General features: G+C 42.5%; 1 protein-coding gene across 2 annotated transcripts in view; it reads right to left on the bottom strand.

Annotated features, from left to right (window-relative positions):
• LOC311030046 (leucine-rich repeat transmembrane neuronal protein 4-like) overlaps positions 1–27,323 on the bottom strand; it is a 46,905-nt gene extending 19,582 nt beyond the window's left edge. Inside the window, exons 1-2 of one of the 2 annotated variants that reach the window (XR_014598937.1) lie at positions 26,808–27,323; positions 8,342–10,011 (exon numbers count right to left, since the gene is read on the bottom strand). Coding sequence is in view for 1 of the 2 variants with exons in the window: in XM_084035562.1 (XP_083891688.1) it covers positions 8,408–10,011; positions 26,808–26,811 (1,608 nt within the window). In the remaining variant the exon portion in view is untranslated. The remainder of the gene's footprint in view (positions 1–8,341; positions 10,012–26,807) is intronic. The other variant, XM_084035562.1, reaches the window with a different exon arrangement.
• Positions 27,324–27,584: the final 261 nt, after the last annotated feature.

Here is a 27,584-nt window from a genome sequence, read left to right on the forward strand (position 1 = left end):
ATCTCCGAGAGGCAGGGAGTGCTTGAGGAAAAGACCAGAGAGAGACGTGAACTGGCTAATCGTTTCCCCCCCCGTCAGTTACCTCATGCTAATTCCTGAGTTTTTGTAATTGTTGATGCCATTAAAGTATTTCCATACATTTTCTTGTCCTTTCAGAGTTACATAATTATGCTGTAGTGCAATTTCAACCAATTTATCATACAGACACATGATGAGGGACAGTAGCTGCTACCATTAGCTGTGCAGCTGGTCAGAATCAATATTTCAAAGTACTCTTATCAATACTCCTCCTTGATCCTAACAGGATTCAATATCTACCCTGCTCATTGCTTCCTTATTTAGTTACTTTCTACAAAGTGACTAATAGCTGTTGTTAGTGAGATCAGGATCTAGTGATCTACTGTCCAGTCTACATGGTACAGAAAACCCAAGCCTGTGGTCAATATTTTACACACAGAGTCAACGAAACATAGATGCTGCTCTCTGCTTCCTCTCATTGTAACCACGGCGATGAAGGTCCCCTTATCTTAACAAAATGGTTATTTGTTTTCTAACTAACATTAATTAAGTAGTCATTTTAGCTGTCGCCATCTTGCTTTTTGGCAACCAGAAGACACGTCATGAGCTAAGCACAACTTTACGCTGAATTGAACATTTTTAGGCAACATATGTTGCAATTAACTTTCATGGACTGAAAACACACTGTGAAAGGGTTAAAGTTGTAAGATTAAAACAAGTCCAGCGGCGTGGTGGTGACCTGTCAATCACAAGTTAGCCACGCCCTAAAGCACCCCCTGCCTGTTATGTATGTATTGAATAAACTAGCGATTGAGACCATAAACTCACAATGTTTACTGAGATAATAATTCAACATATTCTAAATATAGTGACAATTAAACGGATAAGGACTTTCTCAGGTGGGCCTTTTTTAGGTGGCTAAAATAAATGTCGCTGCTGCTCCCGTCCATAGCAGTACATTGTTTTACTCCTGTGTTCGTAATCCTGTCTGCCTACAGTCATCTACTGTTGGTAAAAGGCTGACAATGATAAGTACCTCATACAACCCCACTTCAAAACACCTCTACCTATCGCTTTAAATGGAAGTGTAACAATGATTTACTGGCTACCACAACTGGCTAAATGTCTTTTGTGAAACAGGATTTCATCCACATGCTCTGGAGAAAGGAAAAAAAGTTTGTCGTCACATAAATATATATATATATATATACACACACACACACACACACACACACACACACACAGTATTGATGCGAGTCCGTCAAAATGAGTTATTTTCTTTGCAGAATGACGGTTGGCTCCAGTTGTGTCGAGTGGTGCTAATGTGTGTTGGTTAGTGCTTGAGTTCAATGAGCCACTCGCTTATTCTAGTCTCTGGGTGATGATGGACTTTTATGTTGGAAAACTACTTTCAAGTTCTTAAACCCTAAGTGTGCTCCAAACACTGGCCTTCTTTGAAGATTAATGACACTAAAATTTGACTTGATTCAGAATCGTACACGACAGGAATCTCAATTCTTATTTAATTCAACTTTTCTCCTCACCTCTATTTATTAGGGCAATGTTACTTGCAATTGCAGCTCTGGGGTTTTGAAAATTGCACTTGGATATTGAAAAAAATTATGGTTCAGCTTTATTGCCCTCACATATCAAAATCATCACCAAAACATCCTTCTTCCATCTCTGAAAGATTGCACGTCTCCGTCCCAACACTCATCCACGCCTTCATAACCTCCAGACTGGACTACTGCAACAGCATCCTCCGCGGCCTCCAAAAATTACACTATGTTCAGCTGCACGGTTACTCACCCACTCCCACTCCAAAGACTACATCACACCCAATCATTGTCACCTTCACTGGCTCCCAATACAATATCGCATTTATTTCCTCAATAACCTCGCCCCCTCAGACCTCCTCCTACATCACTTCCCCACTCACCACCTCCGATCCTCAGACGCCAACCTTCTGACCCCCATCATCAGGACCAAGCACCGCACCTTGGGGGACAGAGCCTTTGCCATTGCTGCCCCAACCACCTGGAACGCCTTCCCTCCAAACATCTACAACTCAGACTCACTCTACTCGACTCAGTATTTTTTTATCCCGATTCTCAGTATTTGATGTTTTTGTATTGTGTATTTGTATTTGTCCAGTATCTTGTGTGCTCAAGGTGTCTTTTGCCCCCCCCTCCACCGAGGCATTTTAAGGGCCGGTTCGGAGCTTGTGCCAAATCGCAAACCAGTTCTTCCTGTTTCCACAGACAAAGAACTGGCTCTCGTCTAGGAAAACTGTTGCTAGAGCGGCACCAATTCTTTGCTGGTTTTGAACCGTTCGCAAATCTGCGTCAGGGGCTGGGGGCGGGGGTTAACGCTCGAGGCGATGGGGGAAAATACGCTGTGGAGTTCTACAAATGTTACGGATCATGGTTAAGTTTCACTTTTACAATGTTTCACCTCGTTGTAAACCAACTACACATTTCTGTTTAGTTTACCAAGCTACTGATAACGTTCGTAACAGCAGCAATTAGTAGCTATGCTTCCAGCTATCTAGCCAGCTAGCATGATATTGCTAACAATTACATTAGCATGCTACTTTCTGACTGCCGTTGGCTCACTAAACGTTACCAACTACAAACGTAACTTAACATCTGTCTTCACAGCATCATGGACAAGTTTGTGATTAAATCGCTGTTCTCTTGTTTGTGTTTGTAGAGCTGTTGGACATCGACGATATTGAACAGAGGTCCAACCTGCAGATGACTAAACTCTGATCATTGATATTGCACACACTGTGATTTTAGTATTTTGTGTATTTTATTGGTATTGTATTATTTGTCAAAATAAAACACTTTCTGACGAGACATGTCTGCTATGCTTGAAATTAGCGCTAGCGGGCAAACCTCAGACGTATGTGACGTAATGACGTGGCTCTCTGGGCTCTCTAGCCTGTGCAAACGGACAGACGCGCAGCTTGTGCAACGTGGCATCATGACTTTTCGTAAATATACACGCCACTTCCTGGCATGTTATCTGTACGCAATTCGAGCTATCCGCGTGTATGTGTACATTCTGAGCGAAATGACCCATCACATCCATGTGTTGGTCAGTGCCCTCTAGCGAAACGACCCATCACATCCGCGTGTATGTAAACGCCGTTTAGGGTCAGGGTTCGGCGTTGATAAACACGCGAAAAGGCGATTGTGCGTAGTGATAACACGCCATAATGGCAAACGAGTTGGGGTGTCATACATACGCCACTTTATGAGATCAGTCTGGCTTGTGAACAGGCAGGGCATGCAACTGCTTGGGGCCGACAAACTTCACTCCATAGCAATGACTATAATAACTGCATTGACTGCATCTCCCTCTCAGGACAATTTCAAATACATCATGTTGGAAATGCCCCTTAAGTGGGGCCCATGTTGTCATTCCCATCAGGAATGACAACATGAGGCTAGACATGAGTCTAGCCTTACCTAATGGGGTGAAACTAATGGTTTTTGGTAACCTAGCTAGGGAAGGGGAGCTGAAACCGCGAGCTAACTCGGTCACGGCCCTCGGTCACGGCCTGCTGACTTGGTCACGGCCCGCAGACTCGGTCACAGCCAGTGGACCCGCTAGAGAACTCACTCACTTGTTTTGTAAAATGTTATAATTTTTCACGATCAGTATTTGACAACTAAGACGAGGCTACCTACAGCTGCTGAATAACTTGCTAGGTAGCAGGCTGAAAGAAAGCAAATTAATTTATTTAGCCTTATATGATGAACTGTGCTATGACATTCAGAACAGGAAAGCAGCAAACACCAATTTTCTGTGTAAATATTTGTAATGAATTAGAATGAAGCCACACTCCGTTCAGTGCTAAGTTCATTTTGGTTTGGCTGCTCGTGCATTGAATAGTTTTAAAAATCTCAGCAACGTGGGGGGAGGGGCAGGCAGGCATTGTTTTTTTTCTGAAATTATGTGGTCTAGTGCGCCATCTAGTGGTTGAATGCATGTTGTGTATAGAGCCTAATCTTAAACTACCTTAAAATTAAAACTTAAAAAAAATTTTTTTGTACAAGACACTGTTTTGGTCAGAATATTTATAACATAATGGTGATGAACGTTGGTTGGAGGGGCCCCCTAGGAATTTTTGCCTAGGCCCCATCAGACTCTCAAATCGCCACTGGAAACGCAAACAGGTGCGAACCAGCACAGGCACCGGCCCGGTTCTTGAACTATATTCGCGTTGGTGGAAAAGGGGTATCTGTGTATCCAAAAAGGTGCTATATAAATCCTTTGAATTATCATTATTATTGGGTATAAACATTTTGAATTCAATTGTACGTTTAGTGTTATATCGCAACAAACGTTATCTGAGGACACTTTACCCATACTAGAACATCCATCCATCCATCCATTTTCTACCGCTTATCCTGTATTCAGGGTCGCGGGGGGGCTGGAGCCGATCCCAGCTGTCATTGGGCGAAGGCAGGGTACACCCTGGACAGGACGCCAGTCTATCGCAGGGCCGACATGTAGAGACAAACAACCATTCACGCTCCCATTCACACCTACGGGCAATTTAGAGTCATCAATTAACCTATCCCCATCCTGCATGTCTTTGGACTGTGGGAGGAAGCCGGAGAACCCGGAGGGAACCCACGCTTACACGGGGAGAACATGCAAACTCCACACAGAAGGAACCCGGGCCGACCCGGGGATCGAACCCAGAACCCTCTTGCTGTGAGGCGAGAGTGCTACCCACTACACCACCGTGCAGCCCATACTAGAACATGATCCTGATTTTCAGAGTAAATTACACATCACCCAGGAGCGTGTTACGGTGCGACAGTGTCGAGAAAAAACTGCCTTAAAAAGCATAAAGATAAACTTTTCTTCGATATTGCAGTCGTGAGATTTCACCAATAACTCCAGACAACCTGAACTGTATTCCCCATTCAACGGCTCACATTTACATTTTGTACAATAGAATGTGAATTTGGCATTAGTGAATGGATTTTGGTGATCTCAGCGAAACTCCCAGGACTGCTGCATCTGGCGTTAATGTGAGCAAAAAGTCCTCTCAGCCAGAGTAAATAATACGCTCCTGGGTTCCTTTTTGACTCTGGTATCCAGCCCCAAAGTGGAAGAGACGGTGTACCGCTCAAACTGCTTTCCTGCTGGGCACTGACATCAGTCTCTGCCAGTCTTGACAATACTTCCCTGAATCCTACAGCAGGGTGAATGTGTTGTGCTACCTTTTGTTCTTCCACATCGCCGTCCACAGAGACTGCTGGCGCTGCACAGAGCCGTAATGAAAGGCCCAGCTGGCTGTGCTGGCCGGCGAGATGGCACTTTCATCAAACTAAACCAAGCTTACGCCAGCTTCTCAATTATTAAACGCCTGAAATAAGCAACAGTGTCGACCCAAAACCCCCAGACACCTGTCAGTGATGTTGAGGAATGACGAGAGATTGTTTTCTGAGATGAGGAGATTATGGTGACGGACTGTAGGATCGGACAATACAATGATGTTGATTGCCGCAGAAATATTTGCAGTGTTCGAAGAGAGAATCAGAACTCCGCTTTTGCTTTGTGCGCTCTAGCTGCGGGATGGATGACTAACGCAGCTGATTTATAGGTCCCAAAATAAGTCAGAATTTCAAAATGTGATTTTGTTTATGGCATGCTATATTATATTTAGTGTAGAGCATGGCAGCTGCTTCAACATGATTAGGTTTGGAACATATCTAATGTATTTATTTCTCTTTAAAAATACATTGCTTGGATGCTACATACTCATTTGGAATGTAAATAATCAGTTTGCTGCCACGCTTGAGACTTGTTTCCAGTAGGACTGCAGAGTAGAACTGGATGACTGAATTCTTAAAATTATATTTTCTACAGCCTCAACTTCTCCTGTCAATGCCAGAATGCTTGCCATGGAGGTCGTCGTGTTTGAGGTCAAAGTTAAACCTAATTGAACTTTGTAAAAACCTGGCAGGAAATCAGAGCGTTTAAATAGCGTTCTTACTCAGCACAAACTGGCATGTGCGCTGTTAAAACAGGGTGAGGGATCTCTGGCAAGCCTGTATATCGAGCAACTTTGCACAGGGATTTGGTTCTTCGTTTCATGCATGATGCACAAGTCCCATGTTTGTTTATTTTGAGAAAACTCTGCAACTGCATTCTGGATCACTGGAGAGGAGCTCAGTAAGAGGCGGACGTGGCTGAGCATGCTAGAGGAAAAGGATCTGTGTTTGTAGAGCCACATTCTTTTATGTGTTGTTGCAATTGTTTCTGGAGAGTGGAGTTTGTTAAATCAAGCTGTGACTCATCTGCTGGCACAACAATCTAGAGTTCCTCAGCAAACATCATTTAATTTTTGGGGGATAAAATCAAAACTTCTCCGACCTGCCTTGCATCGAGACACGGCTCCCAACCGGGAGACTGGGGAAGTACATAGGTGGACTTGCTGAATTTGTGAAAGGATTCAAAGCATTCTGCATGAATAGCAACCTAATTGGGTTTAACTTTAACATTGGTTTTGTCCCTTAATCACCAGTGGGCTCTACCTCTGAAGTGTTCCTTCACACAAAACACCTAGAACAGCCCAGTCAATGAGGATTGATTAGCTGTTGCGTGACTACATCATATGCATGCAGAATACAAGCGAAAATCTCTCAGTGAGGCAGAATAAAACAGAAATGAACTTGGTCTCACAATACTGTCCTTTACAATTGCCTTTTCAAAATTGCTCATACACTGCATAATCCAGCACAATCCCAATAATCCCACCATAGATCCACATGTTGGGGTTTATCACAAGGACGTAAGTAAACGGCTTGCTATCCTTCTGAACACAAGCAAAGATTTATCAAACAAATCGCTGTAAACGCAAGTGGGAGCTTGAGGACATTTTTAGAATCGGTGTGAAAACATAAAGGCTGGATCTGCTACATTGTCATTATCAAGAGATTTATGACTTAAACCAATTGGGCTGACTTGGTTGACCTGCATAATATCCATTTGACCTTCCCTAGGTGTAATGCTGAGATCCCATAGGACAAAATATATCCTTTGGTGTAGCTAATCCAGTTTGATTAATACCTTTACATTTCATGTTTGTATTTTAATTTTAAAACGTTAATGTAAGTTTAATTTTTTTCTTTTAGTGTATTACATTAAAGAGATAATACATTTTGAGATATCAGCCATTTATGTGTATGTGTAGTCTTTAAACTCTGGTAGGGTCCTGTAACAACAAGAGTAGTTGAGAAGTAGGTTTGAGGTGGTATTACACCCCTTGGTTCCAGATATATTACTTATTTTTTACATCTTATCAGTCTGAATAGACTGAATTAATTAACTTAATGAACTCTGTAGGACACATTGGTGAATCTGTCATAGGTGTGGTGCACCCACAGCATGCTTCCTGAGATTGTAATTACCCTGGTTTATAAATATACTCCTTATCATAGCAGAGGGATCCACATTTAAGACGTATCATAAGCTTTGGGATTACGGTAGTGCCTCGCCTCTGTGCAGATTACCATAAATCTCCCCACACAGCTGAGGAGGTGTACGCTGTTCCAGGGGGACATGCAGGGCAGTTACAGTGCACATCCATACTGCAAAGCACACAAACCTCAGTCACCTGGAAGCCATGTTAAACCTTATCATGAACATGTTAACACGTTCCACCCTTCAGTTGCCTTTTAATACTTCTCTCACTTTGCCATGTGATAGCAAATTTGTCAGATCCTGATCAATAGCTATACAGTACACTACCTCCACCGTTTCAGTGGATTTTGATGACGTTGTGTATTACAAACTGAAAAGAGTTCTGGTCATAAAATAAACATTCCCAGGGAAATACATTAATGCACCAATGCACCCACACACACACACACTCATACAGTACAAACTCACTGCACAAATAGCGTATGAGCCATGCCATGCTGTTGTGCTGTCAAAAAAGTTAGACGGTGTCCAATTATTCTTGGTCCCTTGAAGTCGACATACCCTGAAGATCATATAGCAAGAGTAGCTTTGAAATGAAAATTTGATACAGAGATGAATACCGTGTTTAAGCCAAACTCAATGAACCTCAGAGAAGACAAAAATCCAGTACTGCATTATCATCCAGGTTGAAGATTGCTTACTCTGGATCAGATTTTCCATTTCCCACCTTATGGTTTTAAAAGTAAACCCCGAATAAGTGGACACATCTAAGATTCGAAGTTGAGCGTGTTATGAACAAAAAGAAAATCAAAAATGCTTAACTGTGAATCAACAGTGTCTTGTTACAGGGGATACTTGATAAAGGATTTACCTCTCTGTTGAGCCTTTGTATTTTGATTTTGAGTTTTTATTTTTAGGCTGATGCGATGAATCATACCTCACACTCCCTGGAGCCAGATATTGTGCATGTGCAGGAACCAGTGCCATTGCCTAGCACCTCCAATGCCTCTGGTGTGGCAGCAGGGTTGTAGCTCATGTAATACTCTTGGAGCTGGGAGCTCAGGTTCTGCTCTGGCTCTGGACTCTTTTTGCGGCGTTTCCGGCCCACCATGGACCGCTGCTGCAGCAACCTGGTCGCACCCGGATAGCGTCGCCACAACACATAGATAATTGTCAAGATTAGGGACATGGTGAAGAAGAGTGCCACACTGCCCACCACCACTTTGTGCAGAGTCATGTGCTCCATCTCTGGGGGCGGGATGAGAGTGGGTTTAGCACTCGTATGGCCTGGAAAGGTAGGATGAGGAATCGGTCGAGGTCTGAATGGTGGGACAGGACCAAAGGTGCTAGCTGGCGGCATGGGTGGGGAGCCGCTAGTAGGGGCAAAGGTTGGTTCACCGGTGGCTTCAGAAATGAGCTCCGACATTGGTGAAGGTGTTTCAGTTAGAACGTAATCAGTTTCCTCACATATACCATGGCTCCTTGTGGCTTCCATAATCTTTTCTCCCTGGAGATACTTTGGGCTGCTGCATATCATAGTGGTGTCTTTGCTCCCCCGAAAATTCCTCAACCAAGCCACGAGTGGACATATGCCGGTTCCACAATCCCACATGTTCCCAGCAAGGCTGATGGAAGTCAGTGAGATCCATGCCGACACCGCCTCCTGAGACACATTGGACAGCTTGTTGGATTCCAGGTTGAGGACTTGAAGGTTGGGCAAGCAGTGAAACACAGCCGGGTCCAGGGTCTGGATTTCATTTCCAGACAGATCAAGTTTCTGCAGTGTATACCAAGTCCATGGAAGGCCCTGGTTGACCACCCTAATGCGGTTCCACTGCAGATAGAGTGATCTCAGGTTGGCTAACCGTGGAAACAGAAAAAAGTTGATTCTTGAGAACTGGTTGTGTTCCAAATGCAACTCCATCAGCTTCTGTAGGCCCAGAAAGGTGGTACGGGTAAGAGCCTTGATTCGATTGTACCCCAAATCCAGAAACTCCAAACTGCGGCACTCAAGGAATGCTCGAATCGGGATGTTGGACAGACCATTTGAGCGTAGGTGTAGGTTTTGTAGTTTTCGTAAGCCATGGAATTGACCCGGCTGCAGGATTTCCAATTTGTTGTACGACAAGTCCAGACTGCGAAGATTGGGAATTCCATGGAATGTTGAATTGTGCAGGGACGTGATCCTGTTAGAGCTCAGAATCAGCTCTTTAAGTCTGCGGACCCCCTGGAATGCTCGACTGTCAACAGCTGAAACCTGATTGTGGTCCAAGTATATCCAGAGAAGCTGGCTGAGGTGAGCAAATTGATATGGTAGCAGAGTATGCAGTTCATTGTAGCGCAGGGAGAGGCCTTGGCAGCCTACGGAGATGTTTTCTGGGACATCTAAGAAGCCAGCTGAATCACAATGGACCGTTTTCCCCTCACATCGGCAACTGTTGGGACAGGTGCGTTCGCCAAAGCTGAACAGCAGGGGAGCCCGCAAGAGGAGGAGGAGAGGAAAGAGGAGGTGTGTCAGTCGTCCATCACACAGCAGTGGACCTAAAAGAGATTAGAAGACAGAAAGAAAAGGGGGGATTTTAAGGATTTCACTGAAGTCACATTCTTAGATGTTCTATGCTAATTAACCATGGACAAATAAAAAATGCAGTGTCCTCTGTGAAGCCAAAAAGGATTCACAACTTTTCTAACTTTGCCATATGAGAAATCATTAAAAGTTCATTGTTAAATATTACCAGAAGCATATGAACCGAAAAACTGGATGATGGAAGGCTCTCAGGTGATTTAAATAAAAATAATGATATTCAGAAAGACATCACGAAAGCTTTCTGCAAAATACTGGCTTGGACAATTACTTCTGCAGTAATGCAAATAGGATAATGTCTGCAGTGCAATGTTTGATTTCCTTCAATACCGGTATTGAAAGAATCACAATCTATACTTTGCATAACAAGCTTTTTATTCGTCCTTTGATTATGTCATGTTGATGGTTTCTGCAAAAATGCATTTATTGTAATATTGCTCAAGTCAAACATTTTAACAACCTGAACAAGGAATCTTAAATAAAGTCCCAGTCGGTTTGATCGTATTCACTGAAGCAGACACTGTGCTCCGATAAATCATCCGGTTTTAGAAAAAAAACAACAACAAAAAAACGCGCCTCTATGTGCACGTAGAGCCTGTTGTTAGTTTTGCAAAAATCGACAGCGCCCGCATCATCCTGTCCAATCAGCACGCAGGGCTGTGTTTGTGCACACACAGAGCCCCTCCCCCCTCAGGCTCGTTCCACTATCACAGGGGGGAGGCGGAGGGAAGTAGCAACAAGCTTCCAATTCCTCAGTTAAAAACCGAAACGAGGAGGTCCAAAATAACCAAGGAAATGAAAACACCGGTGGAAAATATGGAAAAAAAGAAAGATTGCGAGGACCCGCGTTTCAAAGGTTGCGTGATCTAAGGGATTTCAAAGGGCACAATGTCGAGGGGAAGGAGCTCGGTGGTCGTGGGGGAGGAGCGTGAGAGTTGTAAACATTCAAAATCTGACAGAGTGCCCTCGATCCGCCGGACTTGCCGACTGGGACTTAAAAAGTCATTTAACCACTAAACAACAATAATCATTTTAACTGATTAATGACAAGTTAGAACAAATATTAAAAGTATTGTTTTTAAAAGATGGGGAAAAGATAGCTGGTCCACCTTAAAGGTCAGCCTATCTTAAATGAGCCTGAATTGTTGCTAATTTTGAGGCTAACCTCCTTAACTTGGATCAGCAGGCAGCAAGCAAGACACTTGGGTTAGGAGTTGCAGCATTTATAAGAAATACACTGTAATGTTTCACATACTGTACTGCTACGTATTGCTACGTTCATTAGGAAGTATCAAATGATAGTACTGTTTTCTCAGGGTAAGCACAAGACCTCCACATTTTTGGTTTTAAAGATTTGCTACCGTAAGCCATTTTCATGTATGGTGTGTGTTGTATACAAATTGTCCACTAGGTGTCATAGTTGGGGTGTGAATCCTATTAAGGTAGTAACCTTTGGACAGGTATCAAGTGTGTTGCTAGTCGGAGGAGCACAAATACTTGACCGCAGGATTGAAAGGAACACAAACACAGACACAAACACGTCTTACCAACTTGATATAATAAACAAGCCTAAACGCCAGAGGCAAGTGTTTGGACTGTTATTTCAAAACATTACGGAGTGATGCAACATTGCGACAAGCGTGTCAGCTTATTCCTTAGCCATTGTTCTATAAGTCAGTTAGCTCATCTAGCAGCCCCTCAGTGGCTTTAGGTTTTAGGCTTAGCCATTATAGCTACAACTGTCAGACGCTTTTGACCCCTTGTTGATTGTTATTTGGGTCTTCAATGACATCCCCCTGGCTAATGATTCTGGTGACTATGTAATTTGTGTCCTGCTTGACCTAACTGATGCTTTTGATTCAGTGGACCACAATATTTTAATATCCAGTTTACAGCAGCTAGTGGGCATTTCTGGTAGTGCTCTTGAATGGTTTAGGTCATATCTGGCGAATAGAACCTTGTGTAAGAGTTGCTGGTTCTGAGTCTTCCTCCACTCCCGTCATACGGGGTTCCACGGAGCTCAATTTTAGGGCCTATTCTATTCTCTCCGTATTTGCTTCCTCTGTGTTCCATTCTTAGAAAGCATGGTCTCTCTTTCCACTGTTATGCGGATGACAGTCAGATGTATGTACCACAAAAGAAAAAATGATGCCCTGTCAATTAAGCTACTTCTATTATGTCTTGATGACATTAAAGCCACCCTCCTGACTAAGGCTAGGGTAGCATAATGCACCATTACTAATCTGGGTTTTAAGATGGACAGTGATTTTAAAAATTGGATTGGCAAATTACTGCAGTGGTCAAGAACTCCTTTTTTCATCTAAGAAAACTGGCAAAGGTGAAACCCATCCACTCAACTGAGCACTTTTAAACAGTAGTCCATGCTTCATTACATCTCGGCTGGACTACTGTAATGCTCTTTATCTTGGAGTCAGCCAGCCCTTTATATTTTGTATTATTAATGTACAGCATTTTGCTTCGGCGGCTGTTGTGTTTAAAGTGCTTTATAAATAAAGTTGAGTTGAGTTAAAAAGGGAAATTTGCTTTTCAACTGACATTTCTTACTCATCTTGCAGAAAGACTCTTCACCTCATATCTTTACACAAGCTGGTTCTCACTTTGCACCAGTTGAAAGGTACGCTCACACCAAACGCGAAGCAAATTTTGCACTCTGTGCTGTTCAATACGCGGGCAAATGCATGCTATTAACACAAGGTGAACATTTGCCTCGCGTTTGGTGCAAATGCACCTTAGGAGAATTTTACAGTACTCCATACATTGGAATATCTATGTGTATTACAAAATCCATTAAGGCTCAAGTTTCTTCCACTAAATTTGCAGGAATAAACGGTTTGAAGCGCTCCATGAGTCCTTCACTCCACATTCGTTCTGACTGAAATGATGAAACCTGCACTCGGCGAACCTGTGAATATAAATATCTTTTCATCTGGATCAATAGCAACCTAAATGTTCACAATCCATGTAAATGCAGCAAATGACAAATTACAGGGCGCTTATAGGCATACGGTGTGAAGAGACTCTGGCTCGCGGACCATTTTTTATATGTATTCCTACAATTACATTCGCAGCTGGAAAATGATCTTCAGCATGTATGGTCCGTTCCTGTATTAGTCCTGTTTGATTTCAAATTCTGCATGCATTACAGACCCAGCAGTTAAAAGATGTGTGACTGTCTTAATACATTCTGACTGCAGTATATGTCAAGGACACACATCCTTGACCCAGGGCTCTCATCTGCTCTCACTCTGAGTAATGCTCTGATTAAGGATATTCATATCTCAGGACTACGCTGCCTTCAAATGTACTTTTACCTCCCCTCTGGCACCTATTTGCTCTCTGCTCAGCTTTGTGGCTTTGTTGTTAACAGCTACACATTTGACAATTAACAAGGCTTAGCTCATCTACAAAAGGCATAAAGGGAGAAAGGGTGTTAATTTTGTTTGGACAGGCTAAACTGGCAATGGTTTAGAGTAGGGGGAAGGTGAGTGGGGATGGCATATAGATTTGTGGAGATTATAAAGCTGTCTTTACAGCAGGTTTCTAAATTACGTTTTCTTTATTTTATAGGTTTATTGGCTACTAGTTTTTAATAGTAATTACGGCCACAGGTATGGAGTTTGTAATTTGAGTGGTGGGAGAACTATCATTTGCTCAATTGCTAAGCTTATAATTGTGTGTCTGTGTGGATGTTCAGAGAGAGCGATAGGGAAATGATCTCTTTAAGTGAGAACTATTAAGAGTTTAAAGCGCACTGAAGAATAAAAACAACACTATTTACGCTGGAGGTTATTATAAGATTATTTTTTCTGCATATTTTTACGGTGACCCTGAGAGTTCATCGCATTGTTGCAATTGTGGAACTAACCTATACCCACCAATGGACAGAGGCCAGGTCCACAGTCCCACATGTTCCCAGCTCACAAACAGCACTTCGTCGAGGGAAGGACGGTATAAAAACCTCCTCACTTCCCCAAAATGTCCTCACTCTCAAGGTCTAAGAGTCAAATTGGCCCTCACAGAAAGTAATAGCTGTACAACAGCACACACACACACACACACACACACACACACACACACACACACAAACACACACACAAATGTTTTGATTTGTTAGGTATATGCATTAGAAGTTACTGTTTGACTTTGGACAAGGATAATGACAGCCAGGGAATGACATGAATACAAATACAGAAATGGATCATATTACAGGCAGAATGTGCAACTCTGTATACATAACTTTTGGAGAGACATATTACTTCCTAGGACTGTGTGGACAAACAGACAGAGATTATTAAAGATAAACAGACAGGGGGAATCTGCTTGACAGGAAATTCATGAATTGTGGATGCAAATTTGGAAATTTGCAAACAATGTGCCTCGTAGACACTCTATATTCACATTGACGAGTCTTCAGCTGTTTACATTGCAAGGCTCCAGGAGAGAAGTATTCTTTGGACAAAAAATCACTTATTTTTTTGTGTGTTGACCTGCTGTTGTAAACTGTAAACTAAAAAAAGCCTCCATTGTCTGGTATATAGTATGTAGAGCACATTAGTATTCATCATTATACCACAACTTGCGGGGTGTTACACAATACTGTGATAATTCCATGCTAAAATTGGTAGCAAACATGCACTGTCCCTGCTGATCTAGATTTATCACAAGGCAGGTTTGTTTTGAGCCATAAAGTTACCAATCAAACACATAAAATTGACTTTTAAAAAATGACGTTTCATCAGTGATCCAATAACATGACTGTCTGTAGTCTGTACGCAGTGTTTAACTATTGGATTTTTGTCCATGCTGCAGTGGATTGGGGGTGAAGCAATAATTTGGTTTGTGGCTTACACTTCATATTTAGTGAAATTGCATGGTTGGACTTGCATTTGGCGACCTTCTTGCAATGTGCAACATGAATTAAGTGTATGTGCTAGAGCAGCCATACCCAAAGACTGGGTGGGGACCCACAGGTGGATCACAGGATATTTTATATTTATTTATGATATGTTTAGCTTATTTAAGATTGTTTGATTTGCTAAAAATGTTCTCATCTGTGACGCAGTAAAAAAACAAATGTTTCTCCAAAAAATGTTGTTGCATTTTAAGAGTTTGCAGCATATTTTGATGATTATCTGGAATTTCCATATCATCCCATGCTGAGTTACAAGTGATAATGTGTTGAGAATTGAGTGAGGACAGACACTATGTGAAAATGTGTGGTAGAAATAAATCCCTGAAAACCGCCCAGCAACAGATGCACTACCACTGCCATCACATCCATTAAGTACTCTGTGAGCTGACCAAGCATACACGGACTACACACAGTCCAGTGTCCGTTATGAAGCCCTTAGGGAAACCTCATTATGTCATATCACTAAAGCTACTCTTCCCTTCATCAAATGGATAAGGGACTTCACACATATTTTAGATGGTGCAAAACTCCAGGCTGTACGACGTGATAGAAAGCCACAACACTCAGCCACGGGCTCATTGACGCCTCGGCAAGGCATTATCTTTAATTAGAACACATTGGTTCGGGATGGACTTCTCCATAGTCGGAAGAGTAATAAAAACCCTTTGGACATGTTTACACTGTGCTCCCATGGGAGGCTAAGCAGAGCAGAATGAAGAGAGACTTTCCCTCTGATTGACTATCCGGTCATTAAAAATGTGGCATTCTCCACGGGCATCACTCATCAGATACTGTAAGTAGCTAGAAACGAAAGACAAGCCTCCTCCAGCTTTCCAAATATACATGAATCATTGAAAATGCTTCTTCTCCGAGTGTGACCGACATTAAACACAGAAAATCGCCACCTGGAGCAGCTATTCTGGTTAAACTTCATAGGGATCTACATCCCTACATCTGCGTTAGTGTGGGAAGAAAACTCAAGTTAGAATCTTCCGATATAAATAGAATGCTACAACCACGGCTCAGGCAGGCTTTGCTATCTGTTCCCCCCACAGAAGAGATTTGATCTCATGTGGTAAAGCTACACACATCTGTTTACCTGGCTCCCTCTTCTTAGTAGAGCATGACCAATCAGAGCCAGAGGGTTTTTTTGAGATTTCATATCTCGCCGAAGTTAAATCTTGGAGATGTGAGCAACTTGCTGTGCAGCAATATGGAAGTTCACGTTATTGGACTTATCACCAAGATGGATCTTATCACGTTGCAAGTCGTTTTTCCCCACTTCTTTTTAAGTATGAATGGCAGTGGATGGAGTTTGTGTGGTATGCTGCGAATCACAAAACTTTAGTGCATTAAGCCTCCAGTATCTCTAATTTTTCTGCAGGGAATCCTCCTGTAAAACTTGATGAATTAAGGTTCTTCTAAAAACTTTTGTTTGGTGACCTGATTTAAATTCCACCTGATGTTAAAACTGCAATGTAAAAACTTTGATTACTGATTAAATCCTTGAGAAGATTACTGCACCAATTAAGGGCCTCAATGCAATAGTGTATTTTCCATGGGACTGCATTACTCACAACACAACATTAAAAACTGTTATTCTAATCTGATTTAAGTTACAACCTTGTTGGCAAAACCCAGTGTGTTGTACTGAAGCCGGTGGAACAAAGCTCCGGGAGAAACAAAAGACAAGTCGCCGTGCCTGAAAGCAAGCGGGAGCACATTGGCTTTTCTTTTATTGCGCGCGATGAACAATGCCTCAACACAATTTGCGTCTGATGAAGACGCGAATGCAGCCAACGACTATCAATTCCTGCACAGACTCCGTGCTTCAGTTCCCCTCAGGGCCGAACGACTCGCTAACTGGAAGTAGTTTGCCGAAGTTGGACTCACATGAAATGTCAACTGAAATGGGACTGTAAAAAGCATGAAACAGCAAAAGTTAAATCATTATATCATTTTGTAACATATATCTTATCCCCAATTACCTCACCTATGGTCAACTTCCAATGGCAACCTTTCTAAAATCCCATAAAAGTGAGACTGCTACCCCCTCCCCCACCCGCCCCGGGGGAGGAGTGGATTCTGGCAGGCCCAACAGATTCAGCTGTCGTCTTCCTTGGCGGTGCGACAAGTTGATATTTCATTTGAATGCACGGTGCTCTGAGCACTGATGCAGAGGCTATTACCCAGAGTGCCCAAGTGGGCTGGCCAACGGGGCTAAGGCCGCACGCTGGGGCACTTCAAAGAAATGAGAAGTGCGCGAGAAAACAAAATATTTCTTATTAAAATGGTAGTAGCAGTACAGGTTATGCACATTAAAGAGGAAGGGGGTTCTTTGTGGCAGCTTTTCAAGGTTGGTAGAAAGGTTTAGTCCAAATTTCAGATATAAATTCACAGATTTATAGTAGACATGCTACATTTTTCATGTACTTTTACTTAAGACATTATGAACTAAGTACCTTCTCAGGGAAAGACTGATCCGAACACAAGTAAGACGCTGCGTAATATATAATCTGTACTTTTACATAACTGGAAGCTTCAGATATTGACTTGTTAATTCCTCCAGCCCCACCTCCTGCCTCCCCTTCCCTCCCCTGACTGTCTTCCTCTCTGACACGGGAGCCAAGGGTTTTAAAGTGTGTGAAGTGTGATCGAGCTTAGGCAAGCAAAATTCTAGGGCACTACAGCGCGTGTGATATATTACATTATTGAGTGTGTTCCCCCAGATTTAAGGCACATAGAATTAAAAACACTTTCAGGGCACAGAGGTATGTGACATATTACCAGTCACAGAGCCCATCATGCAACGCTGATTAATTGGACACACTGGCATTACAATATTGAAATGGAGCACCTTTTACACACTTTAAACCCATTATTTTACGGCGATTAATTTGGAAATTGGAGTCTGCTGTAATGTGAACTCGCAGCAAAAGCACGAAGCCGTATAAAAACGGCTGATTTATGATAAAAGCTTATTTTACTACTACTACTAGCACATACATGCAGAGAGCCGGTCCGAAGTACATCCTATACTACTACTATACTTTACAACAAGGGAACAAGAGCGGGGCTGATTAACATCACAGCAGTAATAGCCAAACGCAGCTTAAATGGGGCAGCAAGCATCAACTATTTAAATGGAATGAACAGTCAGTTTTGTCAGCTCGGTTATTGCGTCTGGATTTGCGAGGGATGTGGTGACTGAGGTCTAGTGAGTCAGGAATAACAGTTAAAAGAGGGGAATGGAGACGGACCGCTCGCTCTAGCTCTGCCTGCCGGCCCTTTTTATAGGTAAAAGAGAAAGGCCTAAATTATTACCACTTAAATATCTAATGCCATGATTAGCTGTATTGATTTGCTAAGTCTAAGCATTAACGTTCCAGATCAATGGGATTAGCGACATACGGTACATAGATTTCTTATTCGGCCACAAGAGAGACGGTCTGTAACGTACATCAGCTTCTCGCTGGAAGTGCAGTGCAGCCAAGCTGGCCGCTGTGCCTATTGATTGTCAGATCGATTGATTGTCTATCATTCTCATTCACACAATGGCTACTATGAATGCTCTAATCTTATTGGCTGGCAGGTGCCAGATTAACTTTTAGTCACCAAACAAGGGTGCCGCAATATACCGCTGGACGATAACCCTGATATCATGTCAATAATATAACATGTATGTAATGTATGACAATAGCTTGTCAATAATCCAGCACTTTAATTCATTCATCATAACGTTCTCTTCACTTGCAATTTTCAAATAAACTGTCAGTGATATACAGTTTTTTCCTGATGGATTTTAAGTCTTGTATATATAGAGCAAACAAAAATATGAACACAAATATACATTGATTTCTTGCTGTGCCTCTGACTGAAGTCGACCGCGGCAATATGCCATCGCAAGAGGGAACCACCGGGCCGGAAATATTCTAGTGGAAACAATGATATAATACAGAGAAAAGAGCAAATCCTCTAATCTGAGAGGCTGGGACCAGAACACACTAAATGATGTTGTTTCTGTGTTGCTACTAATGGATTGATCTAATAATTGTTTTTGACATGCGTTTGACATTTCGACTGCTACTCCTACTCGGTCTCACAAGCTTTCCAGTGAATTTACTCAAAATCTAAAAGCATGTAATGATAGAGGTCAGTCTCAGTTGTCTAATCAACAACAAATCAACAACTTTTACTTTGTGCCTATTTGTGGACGCGAGTTAGTATACTTGTCAAGGGTGTAAAACATAATTTGCAACGAGGGAGACCTTTTAAAAAGTCAAATTGATTATTTTGAATGTCAACACCAACAGGTTTTGTGTGGCCGTGAAAGCTGCCTGCTGTGGGGAAAAGGCAGAAACCGGATCTCATTTTAGTGGATGAGAGCACTGCGGTGATGAATACCAGCATCGGTAAATGGCACTGCCGTCCAGGTTAAAAAAGTTAGAATTTATAACCGCATGTTACGTAGCTCACACAGAAAGTTGTTGAAGTTTACAATAGAAGATCAAGAGAAAACGGTATTTCTCAGCTACATGCATCCACCTGGTAACACAACATTTTTCCTGACATGTTCTATCGATTACAGCTTTCTCTTCACGTTATGAATATCCAGTAATACATATCTATTAAAGCATGTTTGTGCAGCCTATTTGAATGAGAACATGACATTAATATGTTCGAGGAGACAACCAAAGAAACATTGGAATATTGAAAGTGACAGATTCAATCGACGGTACTTAAGAGAGGTCAGGGCAAACGCTGAATCTACACACAGCTTCATATTCCCATTAAAACTTTAATTATCTGTTGCTGCAGTGGTTTGATCTGACAGGTTTGTGCCTGATGAAGATCCGTCAACGATAGCAAAACTGCAGCAATAGATAATTAAATTCATGAAACACTGAACCGATTTTATTTTTGCCTTGATATCTGCTTCTTTATCCTGCTAGTGTGCTGCTTATCTTTCTTAGACACTGGCAGTAGCTTCACTCCCTGACTGTAGAGATACAAAACTTAATGGTTCCTCTGCCTCAAAATGATTAAAGCCCAGAGGAAACGACTGGAATACGATGGCATTTAAGACGTCTAATTGGGGTGAGGTCTAACTTTTAGCCGTCTTATTTTATTTGAAATAATCAGCTTACAAAAGGGAAGAAATAAAGAATATATGGATTTGCTTACATACATCATAGAGTGTGCCTCATACAGCAGCATGAGGCAGATACTTTAATCCTCAAGCAGCTGATCCTGATAAATCAACCATATCCCTATATGTATTCCACCATTACACCCTCAGTGCTGAACATCTGGACTCAGCCCATCAAACAGTGACGGCAGAAACTCTTCACACACCCATAATATCACACATACCAGGAACTTGACCGACACTGGCTTTCCTGTGGCCCTATGCAAACACACACACACTGGTTTAGGAATCCGTGCAGAGAGGCAGAGAGCTGCATTGATCGATATGAGTGCTGGTGTCAAAAGATCACCACAAAGTCGGCTATTGCGAGGCCAGCCAGTTGTAAAGGCTGAGGAGTTGACGTCGTGGAGGATGAGTGTGTGTGTGTGTGTGTGTGTGTGCGTGCGTGCGTGCGTGTGTGTGTGTGTAGTTCGCTGGTAATCAGTAAAGGTCAGAAGGGAACCCATTCAGGAGTGTGCAAAAAGCAATATTTTCTTTAATCAGAATTCCGCACTTATATGCCATTGTATACACACCATATATACTTAACCTTTAGAAATCATTGTATTTCGCCATTTATACGTTATTGGAGCTGTTAACCTGCCCCATATTGCTTTTTACTGCAGAGCTTTTGGAAGCATTGTGAAGTGAAACATTATAGAAGATTTCTATTCTTGGCATTCTTGTGCAAATCTGACAGAATTCTTTCAGAATAAATGCACAGATGACAACTGTATAAAAAAAACGACAAGCAAATAACTTTAAAATAACTTCTTTTCTGAATGGAGTTTGGATCAATCGGAGGAAGGCTATGCTAACAAAGTCGTTGCTCCAGCAACACTTGAAAATAACGTCAACCAAGCATCAACATGGCAGCAACCTTGGTTCATACAGTCTTGTTCGGTCTCTAAACTATCTTAGAGCTCTGGGGGACCACAGACCACTACAATATATTTCTTTCTATCCATTTCTGCATCTTTGCATTGACCTTGTATAACAACATGTAAAATAGTTCCTCTGCGTACAGTGAACACACCTTGTGATGCATTCAAAATGTCTGTTTCTTAACAAAATGTGAAGTGATTCCAGTATTTTTTTATGGCAGTTTTAAGCAATTTTGATCATCAGTGGGATAATATCATGAATCGCAATGATTTTGGTCAGTCACAGTGGCAGTAGTTTCCACACATTAATCCAGGTGGCGGTATTGCACGTAAAGCTGTTTGTCAAGCACCACTAAGCAAGGAACACAGGAGAAGAAAAAGAGCAAGTATGACAAATTTGGACCCGCCTGTCTCTAGTAAATCTGTGGAGGAAATGTTGGGTTCCCAGTGGACTAATCCGGTGTCCAAGAACGTATCCCTGCTGTTTTTAAGAAACCTTATTCACTCGACCACAGGCTCATACCAAAAATGTTAACTATGATCTGAATGATTAACTTTCCCCCCTTTCCTATCGAAATGTGTCTCAACGTCCCTTCTGGTGCTTCAAAAGTCACAAAAAGAAGCCGTCCTAATAAAAAAGAGAGAGGAAATGGCCATTTGTTTAAAAGCCCTTAAGACCTCATTTGTGAATCAGCCGTTTACTGTGAGCTATGTGCTGCTATACACAAACTCACATTGCCTTTCTGCCAAAGTCACAACAGTTAAAAGTTATTTGACACAAGGCTTTTATGTTTTTGTGTCCTCATCTGATATCTCTCACCGGTTTGAAGAGGGTGGAGGCGCTGCTGGCAAAAAAAGACTTCAATTTAGTAATATATGAGTGGAAATAGGATGAAAGTTGCAGGGTTGTTTGCTTCGCTTGTGTCAGGCTATCAATCAAATCTAATCAAAGCACACCCACGGAGTCGTGATTAAGCAGATTAGCTGCTTTCTCAAATTGAATAAACAATAAAGATGTTGTAGTAAGAACCTTCACTTTGAGTGTTGGTTATTTAGTTATTAATATTTATGTTAGAGACTATGTTGTATGAAAATAGATCCAAAATATTAACAAGCCAAAAATAATCAAATGTACAAAACCATGGCAACCAGACCTGACCGTTCCTTCAAGGGCACAACAATATACACGTTATTATTATAATGCTTCTTGTTGCAGAGGGGTTTTTTTTGTGCAAGCTCAGCTCCTACTGCCAGACTTTGTTCTCAGTTCTGTGTCTCTCCCATATTTCACTGCAGGAGTTCAATGTACAGGACACACTGTTTGGGGGAAGTACCTCGCCATTATCTCACAATTCCAAGCAAAACACAAAAAAAGAAGAGAAGAGACTTTGAAGAAGTGCTTCACTCTTTACTTTGCACAACGTCAGGGACAAATAAACGGAGATGAACGACCTGGAGGTACAATGAAAGAGTTCCATGTGATACGCTGTGACGGTTTGATGGTGTGTGTGGGTTGTGGGGAAGTGAATATTTCTAAACTGCTGCAAAAAAGTGCCTGTTGGGGGCTTTCAGTCAGGCTCAGGAAGAGGAAACATGCTTCATTCTGACAGAATAATCCCTATTGACGGCTTCAGCTCTTTCAAAAGGAGCTACCGCTGCAGCCTGTTCAAGGTTAGTTAACTTTTTCTTCTGTTTTTTCGCCGGACTTCAGCAAAGCGGGGGCCAGCCCGAAAGTAGAAATGCCAAAGTCTGTCACTGATTGAGTGAGTGAGCGCCGAAGTCACACCAGCGGTCGGTCAAGTCACTCTTTCAAAATGAGTAGGCGATAGTGCTTCCATTGCCTCGGCGATCAATCATCTTATCCACTTCCAACAGACGCACGCTTGTTGCTGCTGCCTCACACCTTTGTTCCCCACAAAACTAAAGACAAGAAGCCTTTGCAAAATTTAGGGCGAGCTCTAAAATATCACTGTTTTTGTCTGTGTAAATGCAAATATTCCTGTATATATGTTTTAAAATGTGGTGTTTCGATATGCGCAGGGTGATAATGAGCTTAAAGCATAAAAGATTAAAAGAGTGCAGGCGTCTGATAGCGACGCACCACACTTGTGGTCCAAATTAAACCAATGTGCAGCATTATTAGACGGTCAGAGCAGCTGAGATAGTCAACACTGGGCGGGAGTGCAGGTGAAAAGGTCAAACAGACACAGGACTTTCATCCAGGAAACCGCTATCCGTGTCCCATGCAAAACTTTTTTTTTTTTTCCAGGAGTGAGAATATGTCGTGTGGTTGAGCGACAGAGGACCGTGAATGCGCTCAAGAGCAGGAAGATGAAATGAAGAGTAGATGTGTTGAGTAGTAAACGCACAGTAAAAAACAGGCGGGCGCGGCAACCACCACAACTTAGCTATGTTCAGGGGTTTTTTTACCCTCTTTCTAATTCTTTGCAGTGTGAGCACTGTATATGTCCACGATGCTACAGTGTGAAGAGGGGTTGAAGGTCTATTCTGCTCCGAATGTTGTGCGTTTGTTGTCTTTTTCTGGTCGCTGAGCTGAAAAATGTTCATTTCTTTTGTAAAACACTGTACCAGCTGTCCAATCAAATGTAGGCTACAAGAATGGAGGAGTGACTACACATAGACCGGCAGGTCTGTCCACTGCACACAGCCTTTCTTTCAGCCAGAGCAAGTCCTCTACCTCAAGCCAACATTTTTAGATATTCCGTATCATAGCAACCAGGCACAACCAAAGCAACTCAGCTGAAAAAATTTAAACATTTGAAAAAAGAAATATGAAAAAATGAATTTGGTTTTCATCATTCTCAAAAGATTTCTTTGAAGACAGCAACAACATACCTAATACCGACCAATGAAGAGTAAATTGAATTTGCAATAAAAGAAATAAGAGGCAATAATACCACATATCGCAAGGTTGAGCCAATCAATGTTATGAGGGAAATTCCTCATCATTGTCATTGGATGTAACCAAGGTCTGGTCTGTTCAACAAAGTATTTTCTACACAATAACACTTTAAAATGTTGAAAATAGCATAATTCTATTACACGGAAATATTACACTTCAGTTATTTGTCTCAATCAAGCGTCACCATTTCACAGATACGCTACTTGGAGAACAAATATAACTTGGAAAACTACATAAAACTGCAGATGGACATTTAATATCCACGAATGCACATTATAGGCACTGCTGCTGACTATCGTTTAACTACTTGGCTGCAGTTTAGCACGTTGCCCATTCACCGCCGAGCCATACACTGGGTTTTCACACTTAGCCCTCTTAAAATAAATGCAGGAATTGTGTTTGTGGCTCTGGAAGGGGAGCTGTGAGACCAACCCGTTTACAGCACCATGTGCTGCTGCTGTAATCTGTAGATTAGAGGGAGCTTGTCTTTCAATAGAAGGTGTTTATTAATGTGATTACGACTTGACGGTATTACTAATGATTCATTTACAGGGCCGAGAAAGTAGATCCACATCTATTGTCTTGGACTGCATAATGGTCTTAAGTCTGCAGAAGAAGCCAGTGATTTTGTGCCATTGGGGAAGGTGTGAATAACATCTTCTAATTACCTGCACTATAAGCTTGAAGAAGTGTAAAGAAAAAAAATTTGTCCACAGGTTGGTTATTTATTTTTCCACAGAAATTCAGCTTAGGTTTTCCAGACATGTGCACCATGGGCCAATTACTGTCTCTGTCTGCTCGAGGAAACTGATGGATTATCGAATAAATTAAAGGTTATTTGAGCGTAATTGCCCCGTTGCTCTTGCCTTAGCACTACTCCTACAGAAGACGAGTGTGTACAGTCAGAGCAGAGACCATCGGGCTCCCTCGTTGCACGCAATGACTCCTGATTTGCTTTCCTCTGCCCTTACTTTCTGTCAGCTGAAAAATGTGGCCCTCTTTTCGTTCGTTTGCACAGTTTTGTTGTTGTGGGAGGCAAAGCTGAGTATAAATGTCACAGTTTAGGAGACTAACATGTGATAAGAATTCACAGCATCAGTGTCAGGCTTGTCAGTCAAAAGCACGTTCCTCCTTACTTGCTATTCATTTTGAATAATAATCTATTTGATGCTAGTTTTTAGACGAACAGTCAGTTAAATGAAGTGCCAACCAACAGAAAAAGTATTGGCATCAATCTTGATGATCATTTCAGTCATTTATCCAGCAGAAATGCCAGACGAATCCCCAGTTCAAGCCTCTCAAATGTGAGGATTTGCTGCTTTTTTCTGTATATTAAGGAATTGTTGGTGAAGGAAATGGAGATGGGTTCTATTCACATTCAGTCAGAAGAAAAAAACTGACAATAGCTGCTTTACTCTTCGAGCTGATTCTGCCCTTTTGTGCAGATAATTATGATATGAATCAACCAAAACATGCTGATTTCATGTGGTATTGTCAAATCCTCGGCATAGACATTCCTCCCTGAGGACGTCTACACTTTGCTCTCCCATTTTATCCATGCAAGAGGAGGAGATGTGAAGGATAGTGAGAGAGAGCTTCAGTCAGACGTGTTCCTATCCCGACAAACGTGGCCACTTATTTTGGCTTACAGTAATTGTGATGACATAATTAAAACCGTAATAGCATGTGCTCATTAGTTGCACTAAGCTGCTCATTACTTGGGCGAGCGCCACACAACTGCACAGATGTTTGGGCAGCATGCATCCTTACAGAATCTCTCAGCTTTTCAGGCGATTTGACAACAAGACATTGAAAATAAAAACAAAAACAGCAGCAACGATACAGAGAGAAGTCGCGACGAGGAAAATGAATCACAACAGTGCATTTTAAAAAACGTCTCTCTCTGCACCTAACCGTCTAATAACATGTAGTATGGGAATAACAGTCCTTTACTGACATTTTCAAGAACAAAAGTTGCACTGGGGGGGAAATGGGGACGTTAAACATGGATCGGCTTTCTGTTGGAACAGCTGCAGAGTGCTTGAAAGTCAGCATCGTCTCACGGCATACTGAGTGACAACTCGGAACACCCACAGTTCTCTTCTCCCCTGGAAAAAAAAGGAATGCCAAAAACACTGAGGAGAAGTGTGGGTTCGTGAGGCTGAGCGGTGGATTTAGCTTTGGAGCACCCACAGTCAGTAAAATGGAGGAGGTGAAAGGGAGTGTGGGATGAGGTTGTAGGTGTCAGGGAGAAGGGAGGGGGGGGCACGAGGGAGCTTAAACAAAATCCCATATCGGTCCTTTAAAGTCAGATTGGGAATAAAAGGTGCTTGACTAACAAGGACGTCATCCGACTGATAATGAGCTATTATTCAGCTTCAAGTCATATTGTCAGCGACGCCAGAGGGACCAGCGGCTGATTCACATCACTTCCATATGAGAAAGGTGAGAGCATTATTGTCTCTCTCTCTCTGCTTGGCTTCACCAACACTCCCTCATGCAGCAGGAGAATTGTTTGGTATATTTAAATTCACGGAGGGAGAAGGAAAAACCTCTCAGTGGTGATGTTGGTCTTGAATGCAACAAAACAAAACGAGCAATTATATTCTCAGGGAATATTTGCAGTGAAATAAACACTGACACTGGAGATGTCAGTTTGCTGCGCAGGAATCAGCTGCGATTTTTTTTTTTTTTACAACCACAGTGTATTTTGTGGTTATTGCGAGGACCACAAGTGCGCTCAACTAGTATTAGTGATGATCCGCAGACTCCCGGGGTTCGTCATGCTCTGGCCACAGAAACGAGACAATCCTCCGCGTACTTACCCATGTTGTCTCATCGGTCCGTTGCCTCCGTCCTCCGTGGCGCAATCCGCCGCACAGATCACGACTTCCTCCGCGTCGCCTTCCCTTCCCAGTAGCTGGAGAGCCCCGGAGCTCCGCGCGCCTCTCACACGAGGGCTGTCTCACCCGCCTTCATCCTAAAAAAACTGCGCCTCGATGATGATGAAAAAAAAAAGCTTTTAAAGTTTGCGCCCATGCTCCGTGACGCAGGGGAACTTCCCAGACCTGACCACTCGCAAAGATCCTTTAAGTTGGATGTCAAACGTACCGGCTCTACAGGGGGGTTTCACCCGATACCAACAGTCTTGGAACAGGTGCCCACCAGAAAAACTAAACAAAAATGAAAGAAAAAATGAAAGAAAAATCTCACACGTTGCAAAAGTTAAAAGCTGGAAACGAGGTGGCTGAGCCGCGGGGATCGGTGCGCTCGCCGGAGGAGACAGGTGTCCTCTGCGCAAACATCCAGTGGAGCGGCGGAGACGCCAGGCAGGCAGGCACCGCTGCTGTCAGGGGCTCCTGTGCTGTGCTGAGCATTGGCGAGCAGGTCCGCGTGTGCGCGCCCGGCTGCGTGGGGGACGCGTGCGCCCGTGTGCAGGGGCGCGCATGTGGGAGAAAGGAGAAATAGAAAAAAGGAGAGGGAGAAAGCATTCAATGCAGTGTTTAACAGCTGCAGGCAGATTTGGTCAAATGTGAGATTTTTTATTTATTTTTTTGGTGGATTTGCTTCTTTTTTTTTTCACCACCAACACAAACAAACGA

The sequence above is a fragment of the Eutrigla gurnardus genome (genome assembly GCF_963514095.1).
Source record: "Eutrigla gurnardus genome assembly, chromosome: 19".
NCBI lineage: Eukaryota > Metazoa > Chordata > Actinopteri > Perciformes > Triglidae > Eutrigla > Eutrigla gurnardus.